Source organism: Herpailurus yagouaroundi, unplaced genomic scaffold, assembly GCF_014898765.1.
Source record: "Herpailurus yagouaroundi ecotype Mexico unplaced genomic scaffold, PumYag 557, whole genome shotgun sequence".
Taxonomy (NCBI): Eukaryota; Metazoa; Chordata; class Mammalia; order Carnivora; family Felidae; genus Herpailurus; species Herpailurus yagouaroundi.
In genome coordinates, this window is record NW_024412774.1 from 827,982 (window position 1) to 848,811 (window position 20,830).

Below are 20,830 nucleotides of genomic sequence, written 5' to 3' on the forward strand. Positions count from 1 at the left end.
AAAACCCTCTATTTTCAACGTTTATTTATTTTTGGGACAGAGAGAGACAGAGCATGAACGGGGGAGGGGCAGAGAGAGAGGGAGACACAGAATTGGAAACAGGCTCCAGGCTCTGGGCCATCAGCCCAGAGCCCGACGCGGGGCTCGAACTCACAGAGTGCGAGATCGTGACCTGGCTGAAGTCGGACGCTTAACTGACTGCGCCACCCAGGCGCCCCAAAAACCTCTATTTTCTATGATTTATATAGTGGGAATCAAAGTATTTTTTTTTTTAAGTTTTTAAAATTTTATTTATTTTGAAAGAGAGCAAGGGAGGGAGAGAAACTCACGCAGGCGCTGCCCTGGCAGCGCAGAGCATGATGTAGGGCTTGAACTCACGAACCATGAGGTCATGACCTGAGCCAAAATCAAGTTGTATGTTTAACCAGCTGAGCCACCTAGGTGCCCCCCCCCTTTTTTCCTACTTTTGTGTTGCATAAATAATTGTAGATGCGTCAATGATATATAAGTAGGTAATCTTTTTTTTTTTTTTTTTTTGGCTGAGAAATATTCTTTTGAGTATACCAGTCTTAGTTTACCCATTAATTTGTTTACAGGCATTTGGGTATTTCTAATTTTTGCATATGGAAAATAAAGTTGGTATAAACATTCATGTGTAATTATTTATATGGATATGTGTTTCACTTATTTTTTGTCTGTAACTCAGAGTGGAAAGTCTGAGTCATGGGGTAAATGTTTAACTTAAAGAATTTAGCATATTGTGATGTAAATGGTATACCTTTTTGTACTCTTACCAGCAGTGTATGAGAGTTCCATTTCCTCCACATCCTAGTGAATTGTTTGGTTTGGTCATTCTTAATTTTAATCCTTTTTATAAGTTTATAGTGCAGTCTCAGTGTTTTAACTGCATTTTCCTGAGGAGTCATGATGAGCATTTTTTTCTGATGTGTATTTGCTATCTATATTTTTGCTAAACGGTTCATATCTTCTGCCTATTCTATGAACTTTGGTTATTTTCCTTTTCCAAAAGGATGTGAAACAACAGATGTATGTTGGAATTTCATTTTGTGACTTTTACTTTGTGGGATAATTATTTTTAATACTGAAAGTATATGTTCTCTTGTTTTCAGTTTTTTAATGCTGTGCATAATGGACACACATAAACACTTTTAATCTACATTAATATATTCTCCTTCACTTTCTAAAGTCCAGACATTTAATAATACAATAAAGCCTTGCTTTGTAGTGTCCACCCATTTTCCTGGTCTGTCATTATGGAAGTTGGTAGGCTGGAGCAGGACTCTCGGGGCACCAGGTGGACTCAGGATGGAGAAGGTGTTTTTTGAGTCCTAAAGCCCAACAGAGAGGATATAAGGCACTGATCAGGATCCCTAAGCCCTGGGTTTGAACCCCAGATCCCCAGGACACATTCCCATCTTCTGTGGGCCTCAGGTTCCTCTTGTGTAAAAGGCGTGTAAGGTGTAGGCTGCTCCTGAGCATTTGGAGGTCATTTGCTGTGCAGTGGCACCTGTGGCCTATCTAGCCCTGAGCAACTCCAACTTCTGCCTGCAGTGGCACCCTTGGGCCAGGCAATGTTTCTCCAGTGCCCCAACAGCCCTCTATCCCTTGGTGTGTTTGAGAAAGAAATGGGGCCTTCCAGTACCTGCTAACCTGCCTGCAGGGGAAGCGGGGCTTCACGTGGGAATCTGGGCAACTCGTTATTGCTCCCGGAGTCTCAGCTCCCTGACTGACAGGGAGGCAGTGATGGTGCTTACCTTGGCCCCTGTGAGAATTACTAAGACTCACACCCTGAGCATTTATCAGTGTCAGGACTCGGGGGCTTGCATTGTGAGCATCTCTAGTTATGGCAACCTGAGGAGGTGAGAATGATTTTTGTATTTCCAGAGAAGTCCAGGGTTGGAAAGATGGAGTTGGTTTCTCAAGGTCATATAACAGACAAGTGTCGGATTTGAGAGACTGGATTCAAACCTGAACAACTAGCTCCAGCCCTGGGTGTGTGTAACCCCTGTACCACAGTTCACGAAGCCCTCAGCCCAGGGCAGGTGCATAGCAAGGACCAAGGAGGTGCTGTTGTTGCTGCTGTTCTCCTTGGAATGGTCATGACTGTTTTCCCACTTGTCCTCTGCCCCCACTGTCCTCATGGGGAGGCCATTGTCATCTCCAGTGGCCTTCCCCAGGGAGGGCTTTTCTCTCAGTCACAGTAGCATTATGTACACGACTGCATTAGCCTCCTCCTTGAGCCCAGCACAGAGCTCAAACCTTAAGACACCTTGGTGATTCACGGTTGGGTCTCTCTATCTTTATCAGCAATGGAGTGATAAGTAAGCTCTGATCCCACTCACCAACCCGAAGGTCAATATGATGCCTTAGTTTGACTTCCAGGTGTTTATGACCTTCACTCTGGTGGGCTGGGCACAGCCCAGAGAATCTAGTACCTGGAGGTGATGCTGGAGACCTTTGGACTCCTGGTCTTGCTAGGTAAGGGCTCACCTCCCCAAGCATCATCTCTCTCCCTTGCTGCATCTCTGCTTTTCCCATAGGAGGAAACACTGAGCTCTGGAAAGAGCCGGGTCGCAATGCAGCCTCTGTCTCCCTAGCTGTGTGGCCTTGACACACACACCTGGCCCAATGAAGGCCTGCCGGCAGCTGCTTCTGAGGGTCCGCCATCAGTTATCCTCTTGCTTCTCGGAGTCTGTAACACCGACATGGGACATGGAGAACAAAGTTGTACCAGCAGGCGAACACCAGGCCACTACGGCAGCAGGATGACAGCCAGGGGGTAAAATTGGAGGTTATAAAATCGACAAATATTGGCCATCACTTGCCTTAGAGAGGGTTTGGGAAATCAGAAGAGCACAAGGGAGACTGCAAGGGGTAGTGGAACAGGGATAGAATCAGGTGGCAGAAGCCCCAGGCCCTCCCTGCCCTGCTGCTTCCTGCTGTGTGATAGCCTGTCATCTGCCCGGTGGAGGTTATAACCTATGCCCCGCCTACCTTACGTGGCCATTATGAGAAAGAGGAGATAATGGCTGCCAAAGTACCAAACCGGTATTAGCTTTCATTTTTGCTACAGTTTTTAAGATCTGGTGTCTGACCCAAAGGAGTTCACAAGAAGGGGGGGGAAGGGGGGAGGGGAGAGGGGGAATGGCCAAACTGCTTTCCATCTTGGTTACAGGGTTCTACATCTTCACCACTAGTATTACTGAGAATTTGATGGAAAAGGAAAGAAGCCTCAGTTCTCGCTGCCACAGGAAAAAATTACAGGACAGCAAAATGAACGTAAAGGTGAGCAAAGTGTTACTAAAGTACACTCCAAGGGAGACAAAGCTCCCCCTCCCCCCAGGTGGCCTTCGGTTGGGGCTCTCCATCAGGACATCTAAGGTCCGTCCTCCTGTTGCACATGCCTAGCTTCCTGCCCAACAGTAGCCTATGAATTTCAGTTTCTTTAGATGCTCACCAACCCTTGCTGTAATCGATCTTTTTAGTGTTAGCCATTCTGATATTTGTCTCTTGGATCTCCTTACAAAAATGTGGAGCACAGCACCTGGTAGGCTTCTTTGTCTTTAAGAAGCAACATTTCCTCAACTAGAAACACTTGTCCTATGCCAGAGGATATGGAGGCCATGGACGGGGTCCTGTGGAAAAGAGCTGTGCAGCAGATCGGGCTGTGGTGGGAGCAGTCCTGTCCACTGGGCCACAAAATTGAGCAGACCACCTGGTAGGAAACATGCAGTGTGGGGTTTGAGTAAGAGTCCAAGAAATCACAAGACAGTCCCCCAGGGCTCTGGAGGAAGCCTATGTGTCTGTAGTACAGACTTCTACATCATTTTTACACCATTCTTGTTGAGTCATCGTCTCCAAATAAGAACTGAACAGTGAATAGGGTGTATAAATATCTGTGCATCCAGAACAACCCACTATGAGGAGAGTTCTCTTGGACCAACCAAATTATAAAGTCAAAGGACTCCAGTGTATTTAATTAGAAGGTAGAAATGTGCAGTCAGGATTGAGCCAAATCAGATCTAGAGAACACAACTGGGCTTCATGAGAACCCACCAATGTGGCAATAGCTCACTATAATGGCTGTACTGGGCGTTAAGGGCTTGAGCTTGGGTTCTGCTTGGCTCATTTTGGTTTATGGTTGCAAGTAAAATCAATGGTAGCTGCATCACAGCCATATTCAAGGTGTCCCTGAAAGACAATGAAGAAGCAGCATTTTACCTATGCTTTGGTCTGGCCATCCACTTTGTGTGGAACAATTATTATCCCAAGCTGATAATATATGTAGATTCCAGGTAGTAGCCAGTGATCTGCCCTGGTGAAGAATGAAGAGTGAAGAAGATTGGAAACCAGGGGGTCTGTGGTAGAGACATGCAGATGTACTTACAGAAATGTGCACACAGGAGGGATATTTCTGTCTGGCTTACTAAAATTTACCAACCAATTCAAATAACAATCACATCAATTGTCTTATACTCCAGGCAAGCTCCTGGTCCTGGGACATTGTACTGGCTATTTCTTCTCCATGGGACATCTTCCCCAAGATTCCAAATCTCTCCTTTCCCTCCTTTAATTGTGTGGTCAAATATCTCCCTATGAGAACAACCCTGACCCCTCTATTTCCTATTGAAATCCTCCTGAATCCACATCCTTGCCACAGCACCTGCCACCTTATAATTTAGTATAATATAGAATAGTCTCTTCACTACTTATTGGTCACTCCCCTCAATAACTTTGAATGCAGGCTACGGCAGGACACATTTCTTTCTTTACTGATGTGTAACATATCTAGACCAGTCTCTGAACCAGGTAAGATGTTGAGTGAACGTTTTTGAAACAAACAGCACAAGGCTATATAGCTTTCCTTCCACTTTTCCGTGTATTTCTATTCTCACTTGATTATTTCCTTCTCTCTAAGTGTAATTTTCCTCAGAGTTCTCAAAGTGAGAAAAAAATAAACAACACGCTTTTTAGAAAGAAGAATTTCCTGGTAGCCAAGTTTCCAGTGTAGCCGTGGGTTCAACTTAATTCTTTTACACCTTAGAACTCAATGTTCTGTGCTTACTGCCTGAAGGTTCTGCACTCTGGTCCAGTGTCAGTGGTACTGGGGGTATGCGTGGGGGGTGCACACCAAGCAAGTCTCTGACACCATCTGGGTGTCCTACAATTGAAATCGGTTCTGACGCTATCTACCTGGAGATAGCAGGGATTGCTGCCCCTCCCCCACTTCAGATACCAGTCGCAAGCCCATGTTGTCACATGTCCTTCTCACCTACCTGTGTTCCATCTCGCTGTGAGCCCCTTTCGAGGCATTAATGTAATTTTGGATTTCCCTCATTACATAACTCATTTGTTCAATCCTTTGAAAATTACAAAGATGCAGAAGTAGAGGGCTTTACACCAGGTGATACATCAGCATTCACTGTTAAGCCTCAGTTTTGCCAGAGAGGTGAAAAGGTGACTATCACCAGAAAATTATAATGGTTTAGGTTTGCATCAGGAACCAGGGACAGATATATATTATTTCAGATGTGAATGAGAAACAGTAGTATTAGAGGAAGTCATCAAGAAGTCACCATCGGTTGAGTGAAGAGATGGGCCTGGGCAGTCAGAGGCTCCAAACCCCTCCCCTGTCCTGGGAATGTCCACTCTGCTTGCCTTCCCTGCACTAGAAGCTGCCCGAGGACACAGCCTTGCGATACTAAGTGTTGTTGATACCATCCGGATGGTATATGCAGCTGAACCCAGTGAAGGCTTCTATATACATTTTAAGATTCCGGCGGGCAGATGCAGAGATCTGTTTATCTTGCAGTCACCCAAGGTAAGCCTCACACATAAGTTTCCTTGCTTAATTCTGCCACCTCGCAATCTGGAGCGGTCTGCCTCTGTCCTCTGTGTACAAGGGCCAGTTTCAGATGATACCCAGGAAGCTCCCCAAATTATGAACTAACAGGTAGAAACAAGAAATGTACTGGATGGAAGAGTGAAACTATAATTGTTTTAACGTGTACAACATTTAAAGAGATATTTTAAAAGGAGACTCAAAGAGACTGAATAGTACTGATGGGGAGAATATCTGTTAAGAGATATGGTTAAACAACTTGTCTTTGCCAACTCCTTGGGGCTTCTCTCTAAAGAGTTCCTTCAGACAAGGGCAGCGTTGGAAGGAAATATTTTCTAGGTGACATTGGACATAAACTTGTCCTTTATTTTCACAGAGGGGCAGAAGGATCTGTCTCAGCACTACATCCTTTCAAGTGGCTTCCAGGTCAGTAAGCTTTGTCCCAGTGTTCTGAGATGGGTGGAGCTAAGGAATGATGTCTCCGAAGTGCCTTGGATTCTGCTCTTTCCTCTGGTGGGCCCTGTAACTCCTGCTAAATTCCTCTCCTGCTATGAGTAGACTGGACCAAGAAAGAGGAAAAACAACTGCAGAAAAATATTCATAGATACTGTCTTTCAGACATTCCAGAAAGATGGACCATCCCAGTACACACATTCATGTTGTTCTTCGTTAATGTTATGTGTCCTAACCTCATGGTTGGCCATGTGGCTCCATGATCTTTGACCTACACAGGCACAGGAAGCAAGGCCGTCGAATTCACAGCAACAGCCTTTCCCCCAGACCTTCCCATGAGGCTAGAGCCCTCAGCACAATTCTTGTTCTGGTGAATGTTTGTCTCCTTTTACTCCGCCTTCTATTTTATATTTTCACATACCCCTGATTATGGGATTATGAAGCCACACCTCTGATGAATGCCTCTGCATGGGTGTCTTCAGGGTCCCTGACAGTCATCCCTTCAGTCTCTTTGGCAGTGAAACCCAGATCTCTGTTTTGTGTTGCCCACTGGGCAAAACCCCAAATGTTCCAAATGCAGTTTCTGGGCTAGAAGTCCTCTCTAAAACATCCGATCATTTATTTAGTCAACTTTATGTATTTGTAGGCTCTCATTGTATACCATTTAATCTTCCAGGACATTTTGATTCAAATTGAGTAACAATGATAATAACTCTGCTTTGGATTGCTTATAGTATATGGAAAACAGGAATGCTATTGATAATTATTTTTAAAGAATTTTCTAAAATTGAATACTGTTAATCACTAGAGATATTCAGGAAATTTTATGATAGTATAATATAGGGAATTGTCACCTTAAATAGGGAGGTAAACTGGAACAAGCTTGAATTACCAGAAATTTATTTTATTTAGGAATGACAGAGAAATTGCAATTCAGCACATATAATGTAGAAAGATACAGGCAAGTCCAATGGGGGTTTCAAGCAGGCTGTATTTAGGGCTTGCAGTGCAAAGATAGAGGAGTCAAGCCCAAGTCCAAGCAGGAAGTTCATTGTCTTGAGGATGGAGATTCTTGGGGGATGTTCATTGGTCAGGTGACAAGTCTTCTGTAAATCAAATGTTTACAGCAAATCAGTCTCTCAGTTCTTTTTTGTTTTTTTAATAATTTTTTTGAATGTTTATTTGTTTTTGAGAGAGAGAAAGAGAGAGACAGAGCATGAGCATGAGCAGGGGAAGGGCAAAGAGAGGAGATACAGAATCCAAAGCAGGCTCCAGGCTCTGAGCTGTCAGCACGGAGCCTGATGTGGGGCTTGAACTTGTGAACCATGAGACCATGACCTGAGCCCAAGTCAGATGCTTAACTGACTGAGTTACCCAGGAGCCCCGGGTTTGTTTGTTTTTTTTAATATTTTAATGTTTATTTATTTGTTTTGAGGGAGAGAGAGAGAGAAAGCACAAGTGGTGTACAGGCAGAGAGAAGGAAACAGAATCCCAAGCAGGCTCCTCACCATCAGTGCAGAGCCTGATGTGGGGATTGAACTCATGAATCATGAGATCACAACCTGAGATGAGATCAAGTATCAGATGCTTAACTGACTGCACCCCCCCAGGAGCCCCAGTCTCTCAGTTCTTAAGTTCCACTCTTCTGAGAGTCTGTGTGTGAGAGTCTCCATTTCATATTTTCTGGTTCCATTTTAAATTGAGATCCTTTCACAGAATGTTCAGGATTTAGGAGTTTAGGGTAGAAAACACTTCTGATTTGAAATTTATGCAGACACCTATATATAGATATATTTAAATTTACAAAGCATAGTGGGGGCAAATGTTTTAATCAGAGAGAAGGAAAGCCAGAAGTACTCTAAGTTGGAGAGATGCATGTGGAATTTAAAAAACTGAAGAAAGGGGCGCCTGGGTGGCGCAGTCGGTTAAGCGTCCGACTTCAGCCAGGTCACGATCTCGTGGTCCGTGAGTTCGAGCCCCGCATCGGGCTCTGGGCTGATGGCTCAGAGCCTGGAGCCTGTTTCCGATTCTGTGTCTCCCTCTCTCTGTGACCCTCCCCCGTTCATGCTCTGTCTCTCTCTGTCCCAAAAATAAAAAATAAACGTTGAAAAAAAAAATTTAAAAAACTGAAGAAAGATCATTGCCTCTGTGGAAAAATGTATGATGGAGACAGGGGCGAGAAAAGAATCCCAGAAAGTAGGTGAAAGGTTTTCATGCCAGGTATCTGAGGACACCGCAAAGACCAAAATGTTCAGAACTTTTCTTAGGCCAGATGATGTGTTTGTGAGGGTTTAATCAGGCTGCATAAATAATCAGCGTTGCTTATGATACAAAATGATGAAATTCGAAGTGGGGTCCATGAGCAAACAGCTAAGAAAGAATTCTTGAGACATTTTTGGAGAAAAAAGGTGATTTTATTATAGCACGGGGACAGGACCCATGGGCAGAAAGAGCTGCACTGGGGTTGTGAGGAGTGACTGATTATATACTTTTAAGTTTGCAGAGGGAGTGGGGATAGAGAAATTTTGAAGCAAGGCTTTCAGGACCTTGAGGGGCTAGCTGTTAAGGTTACTTTTAGACTTTAATAAAATATAAACATAAAGTCACTAAGGCAGCCATGAGTTCCTTGGGGAAGGTCACACTCTGCATGTTTCAGGTGTCTGTCAGTGGACTGTAAGCTGGAAAGAGATTTAATTTAAGCTACATTTTTCTTGCCTTTGTTTCCATCATCACAAAATACTAAGTTTCAATTGAAAGAAAGGTATTTTACTTTATTAAACTCTATGTTTTAGCACTTGGTAATATTTGCTTTATTTTCTTAAGTATTTGAATTTTTTAAAGTTTATTTCTTTTGCAGGGGGGGGGGGCATAGAGAGAGGGAGACAGAATTCCAAGCAGGCTCCGCACCATCAGGGCAGAGCCTGATGCAGGGCTCAAACTCACAAACCATGAGATCATTGATGTGAGCTGAAGTCATACACTTAAGTGACTGAGCCACCTAGGCACCCTGTTTTCTTTAAGTAGTTCTTAGAAATAATGCATTTACAAGGGCACCTGGGTGGCTCAGTCAGCTACGCATCCAAGTCTTGGTTTCAGCTCAGGTCATGATCTCACAGTTTGTGAGTTTGAACCCCACAACTCCCCATGCTGTCCATGTGGAGCCTGCTTGGGATTCTCTCTCTCTCCTTCTCTCTATGCCCCTCCTCCATGTGCACTGTCTCTGTCTCTTTCAAAATAAATATGTAAATTTAAACAAACAAACAAAAAGAAACAATGCATTAACAGTTGATACTGTAGGTAAATACCACTAAATGCACCTTTTGGAAATTGCATTTTCATAAAAGTCACTTTTAGAAGTTATTGTGAGCCACTGGCAACTGGAAGATACTTTCAAATAGTTGAATGGTCTTTGTCTATCATCTAACTTTAGTAACTCCTTTGCCTTCTATTACCACTAAAACATTAATAGAATACTTTTCATATGTTGGAGCCCTAACCCCTAAGCGACTACTTTTTTTTTTTTTTAATTTTTTTTTTCAACGTTTATTTATTTTTGGGACAGAGAGAGACAGAGCATGAACGGGCGAGGGGCAGAGAGAGAGGGAGACACAGAATCGGAAACAGGCTCCAGGCTCTGAGCCATCAGCCCAGAGCCCGACGAGGGCTCGAACTCACGGACCGTGAGATCGTGACCTGGTTGAAGTCGGACGCTTAACCGACTGCGCCACCCAGGCGCCCCCCTAAGCGACTACTTTTAAAGAGGTCACTAAGGTTAAATGAAGTCACTAAGGTGGGGTCCTACCCTATTCAAACTGGCTGCATTTTTTTTTAATTTTTTTAAACATTTTATTTATTTTTGAGACAGGGAGAGACAGAGCATGAACGGGGGAGAGTCAGAGAGAGAGGGAGACACAGACTGAAACAGGCTCCAGGCTCTGAGCCTTCAGCACAGAGCCCGACGCGGGGCTCGAACTCATGGACCGCGAGATCATGACCTGAGCTGAAGTCGGACGCTTAACCGACTGCGCCACCCAGGCGCCCCCAAACTGGCTGCATTTTAAGAAGAATAGACACCGGGGCGCCTGGGTGGCGCAGTCGGTTAAGCGTCCGATTTCAGCCAGGTCACGATCTCGCGGTCCGTGAGTTCGAGCCCCGCGTCGGGCTCTGGGCTGATGGCTCAGAGCCTGGAGCCTGTTTCCGATTCTGTGTCTCCCTCTCTCTCTGCCCCTCGCCCGTTCATGCTCTGTATCTCTCTGTCCCAAAAATAAATAAACGTTGAAAAAAAAAATAAAAATAAAAATAAAAAAAAAAAAAAGAAGAATAGACACCAACACTGCTCACCAAGAGGAAAAGGCCCATTAGGACACAGCTAGAAGGTAGCCATCCACAAGCCAAGGAGAGAGACTATAGATCACCAAACCTGTTGGCCCGTCCATCTTGCACTCCCAGCATCCAGAACTGTGAGAAAAACATTCTGTTGTTGAAGCCACCCGGTCTGTGGTGTTTTGTTGTGGCCACCCCAGCAGACTAACACAGCTCTCACTTCATGTGTTCTCTTTGCCAAAGACATAAATAACGAGGCTCCACACCCAAAAGATGTAGTTGGGGACATACCTGGTATAATTCTAAAAATGCCACAACAATTTAAATCAGCTTCTTAAGTTTTTTATTTATTTATTTATTTTTTTTTTTGAGAGAGAAAGAGAGCAGGGAAGGGGCAGAGGGAGAGAGAGAATCTTCTTCTATTTTTAAAATGTTTATTCATTTTTGCCTCTGTCCTTGGCTCCTTGCGTAGGTCGTTCCTTCCTTCCTGCTTTGCCCTCACCATTTGCGGTATGCCTTAGAGCCTCCGACCCTCCTACACCACCTGAGGCTTCAGGAAGCCGCCCCCATGATAGAAGAGGACCAGGAGCTGGAGGGAAAAATTCCTGGATTGAACCTCAGTGGCTGAAGGTGAGAAGAAGACAGCCCTGGAAATGTGTGACAATCGTGTGACATTTTTGTTGCACAAGGAGGAGGACCATACCCTAAGAAATGCTCTTCATTACATGATCATGAAGAACCCAGAAGTGGAATTTTGTGGTTACACTACAACCCATCCTTCAGAGAGCAAAATTAATTTATGCATTCAGACTTGAGGTGCTTTTCCAGCTGTTGAGCCGCTTCAGAGAGGCTTGACAGGGCTTGTGAATGTCTGCCAGCATGGGCTGGACAAATTTGAGGCCAGCATAAAGGAATATAAGGATCAATAAGCAAGCAGAAATGAATCCACATTCTAGTCTCTTATGCACTGTTGTTGCTTGAGTTGTTAATGTTAGCCATTCTGAGAGGTGGGAGGTGGTATCTCATTGTGGTTTTGATTTGTATTCCCCTGATGATGAGTGATGTTTAGCATTTTTTAATGTACCTGTCAGTCACCTGGATGTCTTCTTTGGAGAAGTGTCTACTCATGTCTTTTGCCCATTTCTTCACTGGGTTATTTGTTTTTTGGGTGTTGAGTTTGATAAGTTCTTTATAGATTTTGGATACTAACCCTTTATCTGATATGTCGTTTGCACATATTTTCTTCCATTCTGTTGGTTGCCTTTTAGTTTTGCTGATTGTTTCCTTTGCTGTGCAGAAGCTTTTTATATTGATGAGGTCTCAGTAGTTCATTTTTGCTTTTGTTTTCCTTGCTTCTGGAGACGTGTTAAGTAAAATGTTGCTGCAGCCAAGGTCAAAGAGGTTTTTGCCTGCTTTCTCCTCAAGGATTTTGATGGCTTCCTGTCTTACATTTAGGTTTTTATCCATTTTGAGTTTATTTTTGTATATGGTGTAAGAAAGTGGTCCAGGTTCATTCTTCTGCATGTCACTGTCCAGTTTTCTCAGCACCACTTGCTGAAGAGACTGTCTTTATTCCATCGGATATTCTTTCCTGCGTTGTCAAAGATTAGTTAGCCATACGTTTGTGGGTCCATTTCTGGGTTCTCTATTCTGTTCCATTGATCTGAGTGTCTGTTCTTGTGCCAGTACCATACTGTCTTGATTATTACAGCTTTGTAATACATCTTGAAGTCTGGGATTATGATGCCTCCAGCTTTGGTTTTCTTTTTCAAGATTGCTTTGGCTATTCGGGATCTTTTCTGGTTCCATACCAATTTTAGGATTGCTTGTTATAGCTCTGTGAAGAATGCTGGTATTATTTTGATAGGGATTGCTACCTACCTGTGTTCTCTGAAGAATGTAAATTGCATGAGTATTTGTCTTTCCAGTGTTCTAATGTTTCTTTTTTTTTAACCTTTTTTAAAATGTTTATTTTTGAGACAGAGAGAGAACAAGCAACTGGGGGAAGGGCAGAGAGAGAGTGGGGGACAGAAGATCTGAAGCGGGCTCTGCACTAACAGCAGAGAGTCCAAAGTGAGGCTTGAACTTGCAAATGATGAGATCATGACCTAAGCCAAAATCAAGAGTCTGACGCTTAACTGACTGAGCCACCCATGCATCCCCTAATGTTTCCATTCACATTACAAAAGTGCCTAAGTGCCTGCAACTGAGTATTTGCTCAGTGTACAGCGGTAGAGCTGTGAATAAACAGAACACCTCAGTTTCTTGCCCATTTTTAGTAATCTGGCTACTATAAATGTTCACTTCTTTTCTTCCCTCCAAGGTGGTATTGCTTAATATTTTCAAGAAAAATAGCTCTGCTAAAAATTCTCTAACATCTTAACTTTCTTCAGCATCCCCTGGTATTTTCCCAGAGCTATTTCTAACACTATCTCTAAACTGCAAAAACATTATTCCTGGGGCACCTGGCTGGCTCAGTCAGAAGAGCATGTGACTCTTGATCTCAGGGCTGTGAGTTTGAGCCCCAAGTTGTATATGGAGATTACTTAAAAGAGAACCTTAAAAAAAAAAAAAAAGAACAAAAACATTATTACTAATTTTCTGAATTTGCATTTCCAAACTACTCTTCTGAAATAATCTCAGTTCCCCATGCACAACTGTACCTGCAATCACTGGAGTATCATAGTCACTTACCAGTCAGGACATGACATCATGGGGGTCAATTACACCCTTTATCTGGAGGTTCAGATACTCTGCATCAGACATTCTGCAACTGTTAAAGTTGTAGCCACTGACCCAAACTAAAATAGCACTAAGGTTGGTCTTTGTTTGAGGTAGATGTCACTTTGCAAAATAGAATTGAGTGTATCTTAGAACACTGAGTAAGAATACTAGGTAGTTAAAAATGGGCAGGACACAATCACTGACCTTACAGGCAAGGAACAAATTTTCTGTGGGAGCCAGAGGCAGAGATCCTGTTTATTCTGGCCTAACATCTCTCTTTAGTCCCAGTCACGGCCCTGTGTAAAGTTTTTTCCCTTGCTCTTAGTCAATCATAATAGAACTCACAAAGTGATGACAAAAGCATCAGCTACATTCATTTGAAGAGGAGTAACATACTGCCTTCAGCTATGCGTGGATTATTTTATGTCTGAATGGTTCTATGGAATGATAGGACCATTTAGATCACTGGATTTGGGAACATCTCATTTCTGGGAAGAGGCTGGCAATCACAGAGTATGAAATTATGCCTGTTCATCGCAGTTCACAAGGAGCAAACTCCTTCTCCCTCTAGGTTTCCAGCATCCCTTGGAGAGCAGCCTGGCCAATGCTCAGATCAGAATGGAGAAAACCCTGGCTGCTGCCTCTAGGGATCCGCCAACTACATTTTCCAGAAGACCGTGCGCGGAATTGAGCCAATGGAAGCGTTTCCGCGGGAATTCATCCCGTAGGGGCGGGACTTCCGGCCTCCTCCTTGTGGCGGCCATTTTGCTGCTCTCGGGCGTGCCGGGGCGGGACCGAAGTGACGGAACTGTCAAGGCTCAGGAGTCGTTGTCCCCACGGCGGAGAGGCGGGTCCGCGGCTCGGCGACGACGCCGCTCGAGCTGTCCCGCGGCGGGTGTCTGCTCCTCTTTCGCCGCTCTGGGCCCCGCTCCGCCCACAGAGTCCGATGGCGGCGGCCGCGCGCAGGCACCCGGCTCAGGTAAACGCGACGCCCCCGGACCCTCCCCCACCCAGACTCCCGAGGCCCGAGCGCGGGGCACCTGCTCGCGTCCCTGCGGCCCAGGTCCGGTGTCCGGGCCGGGGAGGCCCTCGTGGGCGGGGCCCCGTGTCTGAGCGCCGGCGTGATGGGGTGCGGGAGCGGGCTGCAGGGGGCGCCGAGGGGGAGGATTCGGGGGTGTGGGGTCTGCCCTCAGGGACACAGGGTGTGCGGCGGGATCACGGGGGGACTGGCGAGCTGGGGTGTGGTACCTCCGTTCTGAGGGCGCTGGAGGGTCGTGAACCGAAGAGGGACACGGTCCGTGTTTGGGTGTGAATAGCTTTCCGAAAGCTTCTCAAGAGAGAGGTGAAAGGGGGTGATGAAGACAAGGAGGCCCCGGGAGTGCAGTTCTTGTCGAAGGTCACAGAGCTGGTAGGAGGACTGAGGCGCCGAGGTTGGTCATCCCGAGGTCCCTGGGTTCCAGGGCCGGGCGGGGTGCAGGGGAGGCCTGACCTGGTAGAGCCCAGCCCTGGTTGCCTTCACTCAACCACAAGTTCTGAAGGTTGTGAAAGCTCATATGGCACCTGCGCAAGTCCCTCACTGATCTTGACATCGCCAGTACGGTGTCCAGGATTGTGGTGTCTTGAGCCCCTTCCCTTGCTGTTTTTCCAACGGCTGGGTGTGGGGTCCCTGAGGATACCCCAAAACGAGGCTCCTGAGTGCAGGCCAAGGGTTACATATAAACAGGTGTGAGAAGCTATCCCAGAAATAGATATCAGAGTGTGCAAGTGCTTGGACAGGTACGACCTGCGTCCATTCTCCCTGTCGGGAACAAAGCAGAGGGTCAAGGATCAGGCCTGTAATGTGGCTGTTGAGAATTTGGGCACCTCTTTTGGAGGCAATGAGAGGCTTGGATAAGAGGGGGAGGGGCTGGTCTTACCGAAGTCTTAATGGGCTCTTTCCGGTTGTAGAAAAGATAACAGACCTTGGGGGTAGGGGAGGAGGCAGGGAGCCCGGGAGGAGGCAGCTGCTGCAATCCAAATGAGTGCTGATGAACCAAAGCAATGGCCATAGGGGTAGGTGAAAAGTTGGACTCTTCCATTTTTAAAAGAAGGGTAAAGTAGATTTTTTGATGTTGTAGGTGAGGGAGAGAAAAAAGTCAGGGATGACCCCAGGGATTTTGGTCCTAGCAGCTGAAGGGATGGAAGTTTCATCACCTGGGGTGGGGAGGTTGACGGTAGGTTAATTTTCTTTGGGACTGCCAGGAGTTTCGTTTGGTCCTGTTACGAGTCCTGTTAGGGGATATTTCAGGGCACAGCTCGTGGAGACAGCAAGTGAGTAGCTGGATTTGCCGGTCTGGAGATTTGGGGAGGAGGTACAGGATGAAGACATCCCGAAGTGGTGGCTGTTGTGTAGACCAGAGAGGAGCTGTGGACTATGTTTAGGTTGGGGAATGCAGGTCATTGTGACAGTGCCTTAGCTGGCCAAATAGAGGGAGGTGCATGATGAGGAGTGATTTTCTTGCTGTGCACCTGATCAGGGTTGCTGGGCACACAAACACGGGTGAAGCAGAGACGTGATGGTGGGGAACACATGGGAGAGAGGATGATCTGGCAGGTGAAGAAGGCTCCTGTGGAGTGGAGGCCGTGGAGGCACGGGAGTAATTGAGACGAGGACACTGAGGCCAGGCTCCTGCTTACTCACTATTGCAGTTTCACGGGAATTTTGTGGTGAGCTTCGGTGGGGTTTGTGGTGTTCAGTCTTGATGGTGCATAGTTCTGGGGCAGACTTTCAAAAACGGTGGCTATCGGACCAGGATGGAACTGTGGGTCACACTTTAGCAAGTGTGTAATGTAGGTTATAGTGGTAATGCTGTTAGCTGGTCAGAAAGACTAGGGTGCATGCTGAGAGGTGCTTCTCTTGCTTAGCTCCTGGTTGACATCCTAAGTATGAGAAACACAGGCGACAGGGAGAAATGATGGTGTGAATGTGTGGGAGAGAGGATGATCAGGGAGGCTAAAGCTTCCATGGCACAAGTGGCTGCAAGATGGCTTCGGAGGAGTAATTGAGGCAAGATGACACTGAAGGTAGGGCTCCTGCTAATTCACCATTGTATGGATTCACCAGAATTTGGGGGGTGCTTTGATGGGGTCTGGGGTGTTCGGGTCTTGCTGGTGGATAAGATCCGGTAAATGTAGTCCTTTGTGAGAGTCATCATGCCTGGCTGGGGTTTTAAGGAAGGTTGAGTGGAGAGGTGGGGAGTTGTGACCACTGAGACGACAGCAGGTCCAGCACAGAAGTGGAAGTGGGCCATAGCCATCTAATGCATATGTGCTTCTGGGCGGCTGACACTGAAGCAAAGATCAGAGGCACAGAGGAGGACTTCAAAGCAGAATTCAGGGCTTTGCCCAAAGTAGAGTTTGTGGGAGTGCAGCTGTAGGGACTGGAGATGTGAGAGAGGAGAGTCTGCAGAGCAGTGTGCACATCAAGGGGAAGTGTGTGCTCAGGGCCACAGGGCCCTGGTATTGGAGGCTGAAGGGTACAGCATGAGCCCACATTTCAGTGTGTCTTGGAAGTCTCAAAATGGAGGCCCTAGGGAATTGTATGGTTGGGACCCTACAGGCCAGGATGAATTTGGATGACATCTCTGTCTCCCTGCCTGATGTTGCTGAGGGCTGAACTCAGTGAATAAAGAGACCCTGAGGATGGGGGGGGGGGGGGGGGGGGAGGGGCGGTGCTAGTGGCACCTAGGCCTGGAATTCTTGGAGTGGGGAGCTCTGGAGGAGGAGGAGTGTGGGGTAGATGTATGGTGAGATGGATTGTGGGATCTCAGAATGTTCATGGTTTCATCTGTCCCCATCGTAACAGGATAGTGTGTCCTTTGAGGATGTTGCTGTGTACTTCTCCTGGGAGGAGTGGAGGCTCCTTGATGAGGCTCAGAGATGCCTGTACCACGATGTGATGCTGGAGAACTTTGCACTTATATCCTCACTGGGTAAGGCCCTCTCCCTCCCCAGTGGCCTGAACTAGGTCCTGTTCTCCCCCAACCCATCCCTTCTCAGTCTCTCTTACATGTGGACCATGGGCACTGTGGGTTCTCAGCTTTCTGGGTAGTTGCCATGTCGATAGGGCTGGTTTGTTTGCACTGCCCTCTTCTCCCCGCCCCTGCAGCCTCAGTACCTGCTATACTAAAACCCTCATAGGGAAGGATTCAAAGTTAGTCGATTTTTAGTGACCGTAATGGATTCCACCATGCTTGCTCTCTTCGTTTGGGTCAGTGAGTACAGATCCATGTCACTTCTGTATCCCAGGGGTTTTGTTTGTTTAAAGTTAGCTCTACAGCCTCGGGTCTTGAACTTAGAATTCTGAGGTCAAGAATTACATGCTCGGGGCGCCTGGGTGGCACAGTCGGTTAAGCGTCCGACTTCAGCCAGGTCATGATCTCGCGGTCCGTGAGTTCTAGCCCCGCGTCAGGCTCTGGGCTGATGGCTCAGAGCCTGGAGCCTGTTTCCGATTCTGTGTCTCCCTCTCTCTCTGCCCCTCCCCCATTCATGCTCTGTCTTTCTCTGTCCCAAAAATAAATAAACGTGGGGGAAAAAAAAAAAAAAAGAATTGCATGCTCTACTAAGTGAGCCAGCCAGGCTCCCGTGTTTCCCAGGTTTTGATCCCTTCTTTTAGCTGACATGTCTTCCTGTCTCCTTCTGCTGGGTTTGCAGACATTGTCAGACTACTTAGCTGAATCACAGGCTACTTTTCAACAGACTCCTGCAAGGTTTGTACTTTAGGTGTATTTTCTTTTTCCCCCCAGCCTTCTGGAGATACAAATTTATATATATTCAAGTGTACACTGTAGTGATTTGATATATGTATACACTGTGATATAATTTCCACAATTGAAGTTAATTAAATATCCATTCTTATAAAATTATTACATTATTTTTTTGTATGAATGCCTAAGATCTACTTTTAGTACTTTCAGTAAATTTCAAGTATACAGCATCGTTATTAACTGCAGTCACCATGCTGTATGTTACATTTTCAGAACTTTTCATCTTATTACTGAATGTTTGTACCATTTGACCAACATCTCCCCATGTCCTCCACACCCCGGCTTCTGGCATTCTATAGGCATACCTTGGAGCTATTGCTGGTTTGGCTCCAGACCACTGCAGTGTAGAAACATCACAATAAAGCAAGTCAGATGAATTTTTTGTTTTCCTGGTGCACGTAAGTTATGTTTGCATTATTGTAGTCTATTAAGTCTGTCATAGCATGATGTCTCAAAAACAATGTAGCTGATTTAAAAATAGTTCGCTGCTGTCATCTGAAATTGCAGCCAGTCATGTTTTTGTCGGTGAAGGGTCTTGTCTTGATGTTCATGGCTGCTGACTGCCCAGGGTGGTTTGTAAGGTGAGTGGCTGTGGCAGTTTCGTAAAATAAGACAACAACAAAGCTTGCTGCATTGGTTCACTCTTCTGTTCATGAGTGATTTCTCTATAGCATGTGATACTGTTTAATAGCATTTTACCCACAGTGGAACTTCTTTCAGAACTGGAGTCAGTCCTCTCAAACCCTTTTGCTGCTTTATCAGCTAAGCGTATGTAATATTCTAAATTTTTTGTTGTAATTTCCACAGTCTTAACATCTTCACCAGGAGTAGATTTCATCTCTTTGATTTTTTTTTAAATTTTTAATGTTTGTTTATCCGTGAGAGACAGAGAGACAGAGCATGAACAGGAGAGGGGCAGAGAGAGAGAGGGAGACACAGAATCGGAAGCAAGCTTCAGGCTCTGAGCTGTCAGCACAGAGCATGACATGGGGCTCAAACCCACGAACCGTGAGATCATGACCTGAGCTGTAGTCAGATGCTAAACCGACTGAGCCACCCAGGTGCCCCTGTTTGAATTTATTTTATTTTATTTTATTTTGAGAGAGAATGAATGCATGTGTGGGGGAAGGCAGAGAGAGGGAGAGAAAGAATCCCAGGTAGGCTCTGCTCTATCAGTGCAGAGCCCATGAACTGTGAGTTCATGACCTGAGCTGAAATCAAGAGTCGGATGCTCACCTGAGCCACCCAGGTGGCCATGTTTTGAATTTTTAAAAATTTTAATTCCAGGATAGTTAAATACAGTGTTTTTATATTTTCTAAACTTTGGATTCCATCTCGGTAAACTGCTTTCTTTGTTCATCCATATAAAGCAACTCCTCATCCATTCCATTCAAGTTTTATCATGAGCTTGTAGCAATTCATTCATATCTTCTAGCCCCACCTCCAGTTCTGTTGTCATTCCCACCACATCTGCAGTTACTTTCTCCAAGGAAGTCTTGAACCCTTCAAAGTCATGGTGAATCCTTTCCAGAAGGTTTCTATTTACTGTGCCCAGATCCATCAGAAAAATCACTGTGGCAGCTCTGTCTGGTTTTACAGGATGGTATTTCTTAAAAATAATGCTTGAATATCAAAATTATTCCTTGATCCATAGGCTACAGAATGGATGTTGTGTTAGCAGGCATGAGACATTAGCTCATTGTACATCTCCATCAGAGCTCACGGGTGCTTTGTCACTAAGCAGTGATATTTTAAAAGAAAGCACTACGTCTCAACAGTGGGCTTAAAATATTCAGTAAGCCATATTATAAAGAGATGTGCTGTCATCCAGACTTTGCTGTTCTATTTATAGCACGGGCAGAGTAGAATTCCTAAGGGCTTTTCAGAATGATACGTGAGCCTTGGCCCTAACAAGCTTGACTTTTCCAGCTATGAAAGTGCTAGATGGCCATCTTGCAGTCGAAGGCTGCTCGGTCTGCATTTGGAAAATCCGTGGTTCAGTGTCACCACCTTCACGAACGATCTCCGGTCTCCGCTAGGGCTACCAGAGCACTTGCTGCAGCTTCTGCATCAGCACCTGCTGCCCCACCTGGTCCTTTGCTGTTAGGAGACGGCTTCTTTCCTTCAGTGTCACGAGCCAACCTCTGCTAACTTCAAACTTGTGTTCAGCAGCTTCCTCACCTCCCCTGGCCTTCATAGAAGGGAGAGAGTTAGGGCCTTGCTCTGGATTAGGCTTTGGCTTAAGGGAATGTTGTGACTGCTTTGAGCTTCTGTCCAGAGCACTAAAACTTTCTCTGTGTCCGTAGTAAGGCTGTCCTGTGTTCTTATCATTTGTGTGTTCGCTGGAGTAACACTTTTTTAAAAAATAATTTATCCTAATTAAAAATATAACGTTTATTTATTTTTGAGACAGAGAGAGACAGAGCATGAACAGGGGAGGGTCAGAGAGAGAGGGAGACAGAGAATCTGAAACAGGCTCCAGGCTCTGAGCTGTCAGCACAGAGCCCAACGCTGGGCTTGAACTTACAGACCGTGAGATCATGACCTGAGCCGAAGTTGGACGCTTAACCAACTGAGCCACCCAGGTGCCCTATCCTAATTAAAAATATATATATTTATTTATTTATTTATTTTTGAGAGAGAGAGAGAGAGAGAGAGAGCG

The 20,830-nt window shown here is 45.6% G+C and overlaps 1 protein-coding gene and 1 pseudogene across 2 annotated transcripts in view; both read left to right on the forward strand.

The window, feature by feature from the left end:
- The window catches only part of LOC121023504 (zinc finger protein 418-like), a 216,890-nt gene that overhangs the window by 183,194 nt on the left and 12,866 nt on the right, over positions 1 to 20,830 (forward strand). Inside the window, exons 1-2 of one of the 2 annotated variants that reach the window (XM_040465442.1) lie at positions 14,127 to 14,342; positions 17,208 to 17,334. In XM_040465442.1, the coding sequence (XP_040321376.1) occupies positions 14,310 to 14,342; positions 17,208 to 17,334 (160 nt within the window). In that variant the 5' untranslated portion in view covers positions 14,127 to 14,309. Of the gene's footprint in view, positions 1 to 14,126; positions 14,343 to 17,207; positions 17,335 to 20,830 lie in introns of those variants that run through there. The other variant, XM_040465444.1, reaches the window with a different exon arrangement.
- Positions 11,099 to 11,624, forward strand: LOC121023508 (DNA-directed RNA polymerases I and III subunit RPAC2-like; annotated as a pseudogene).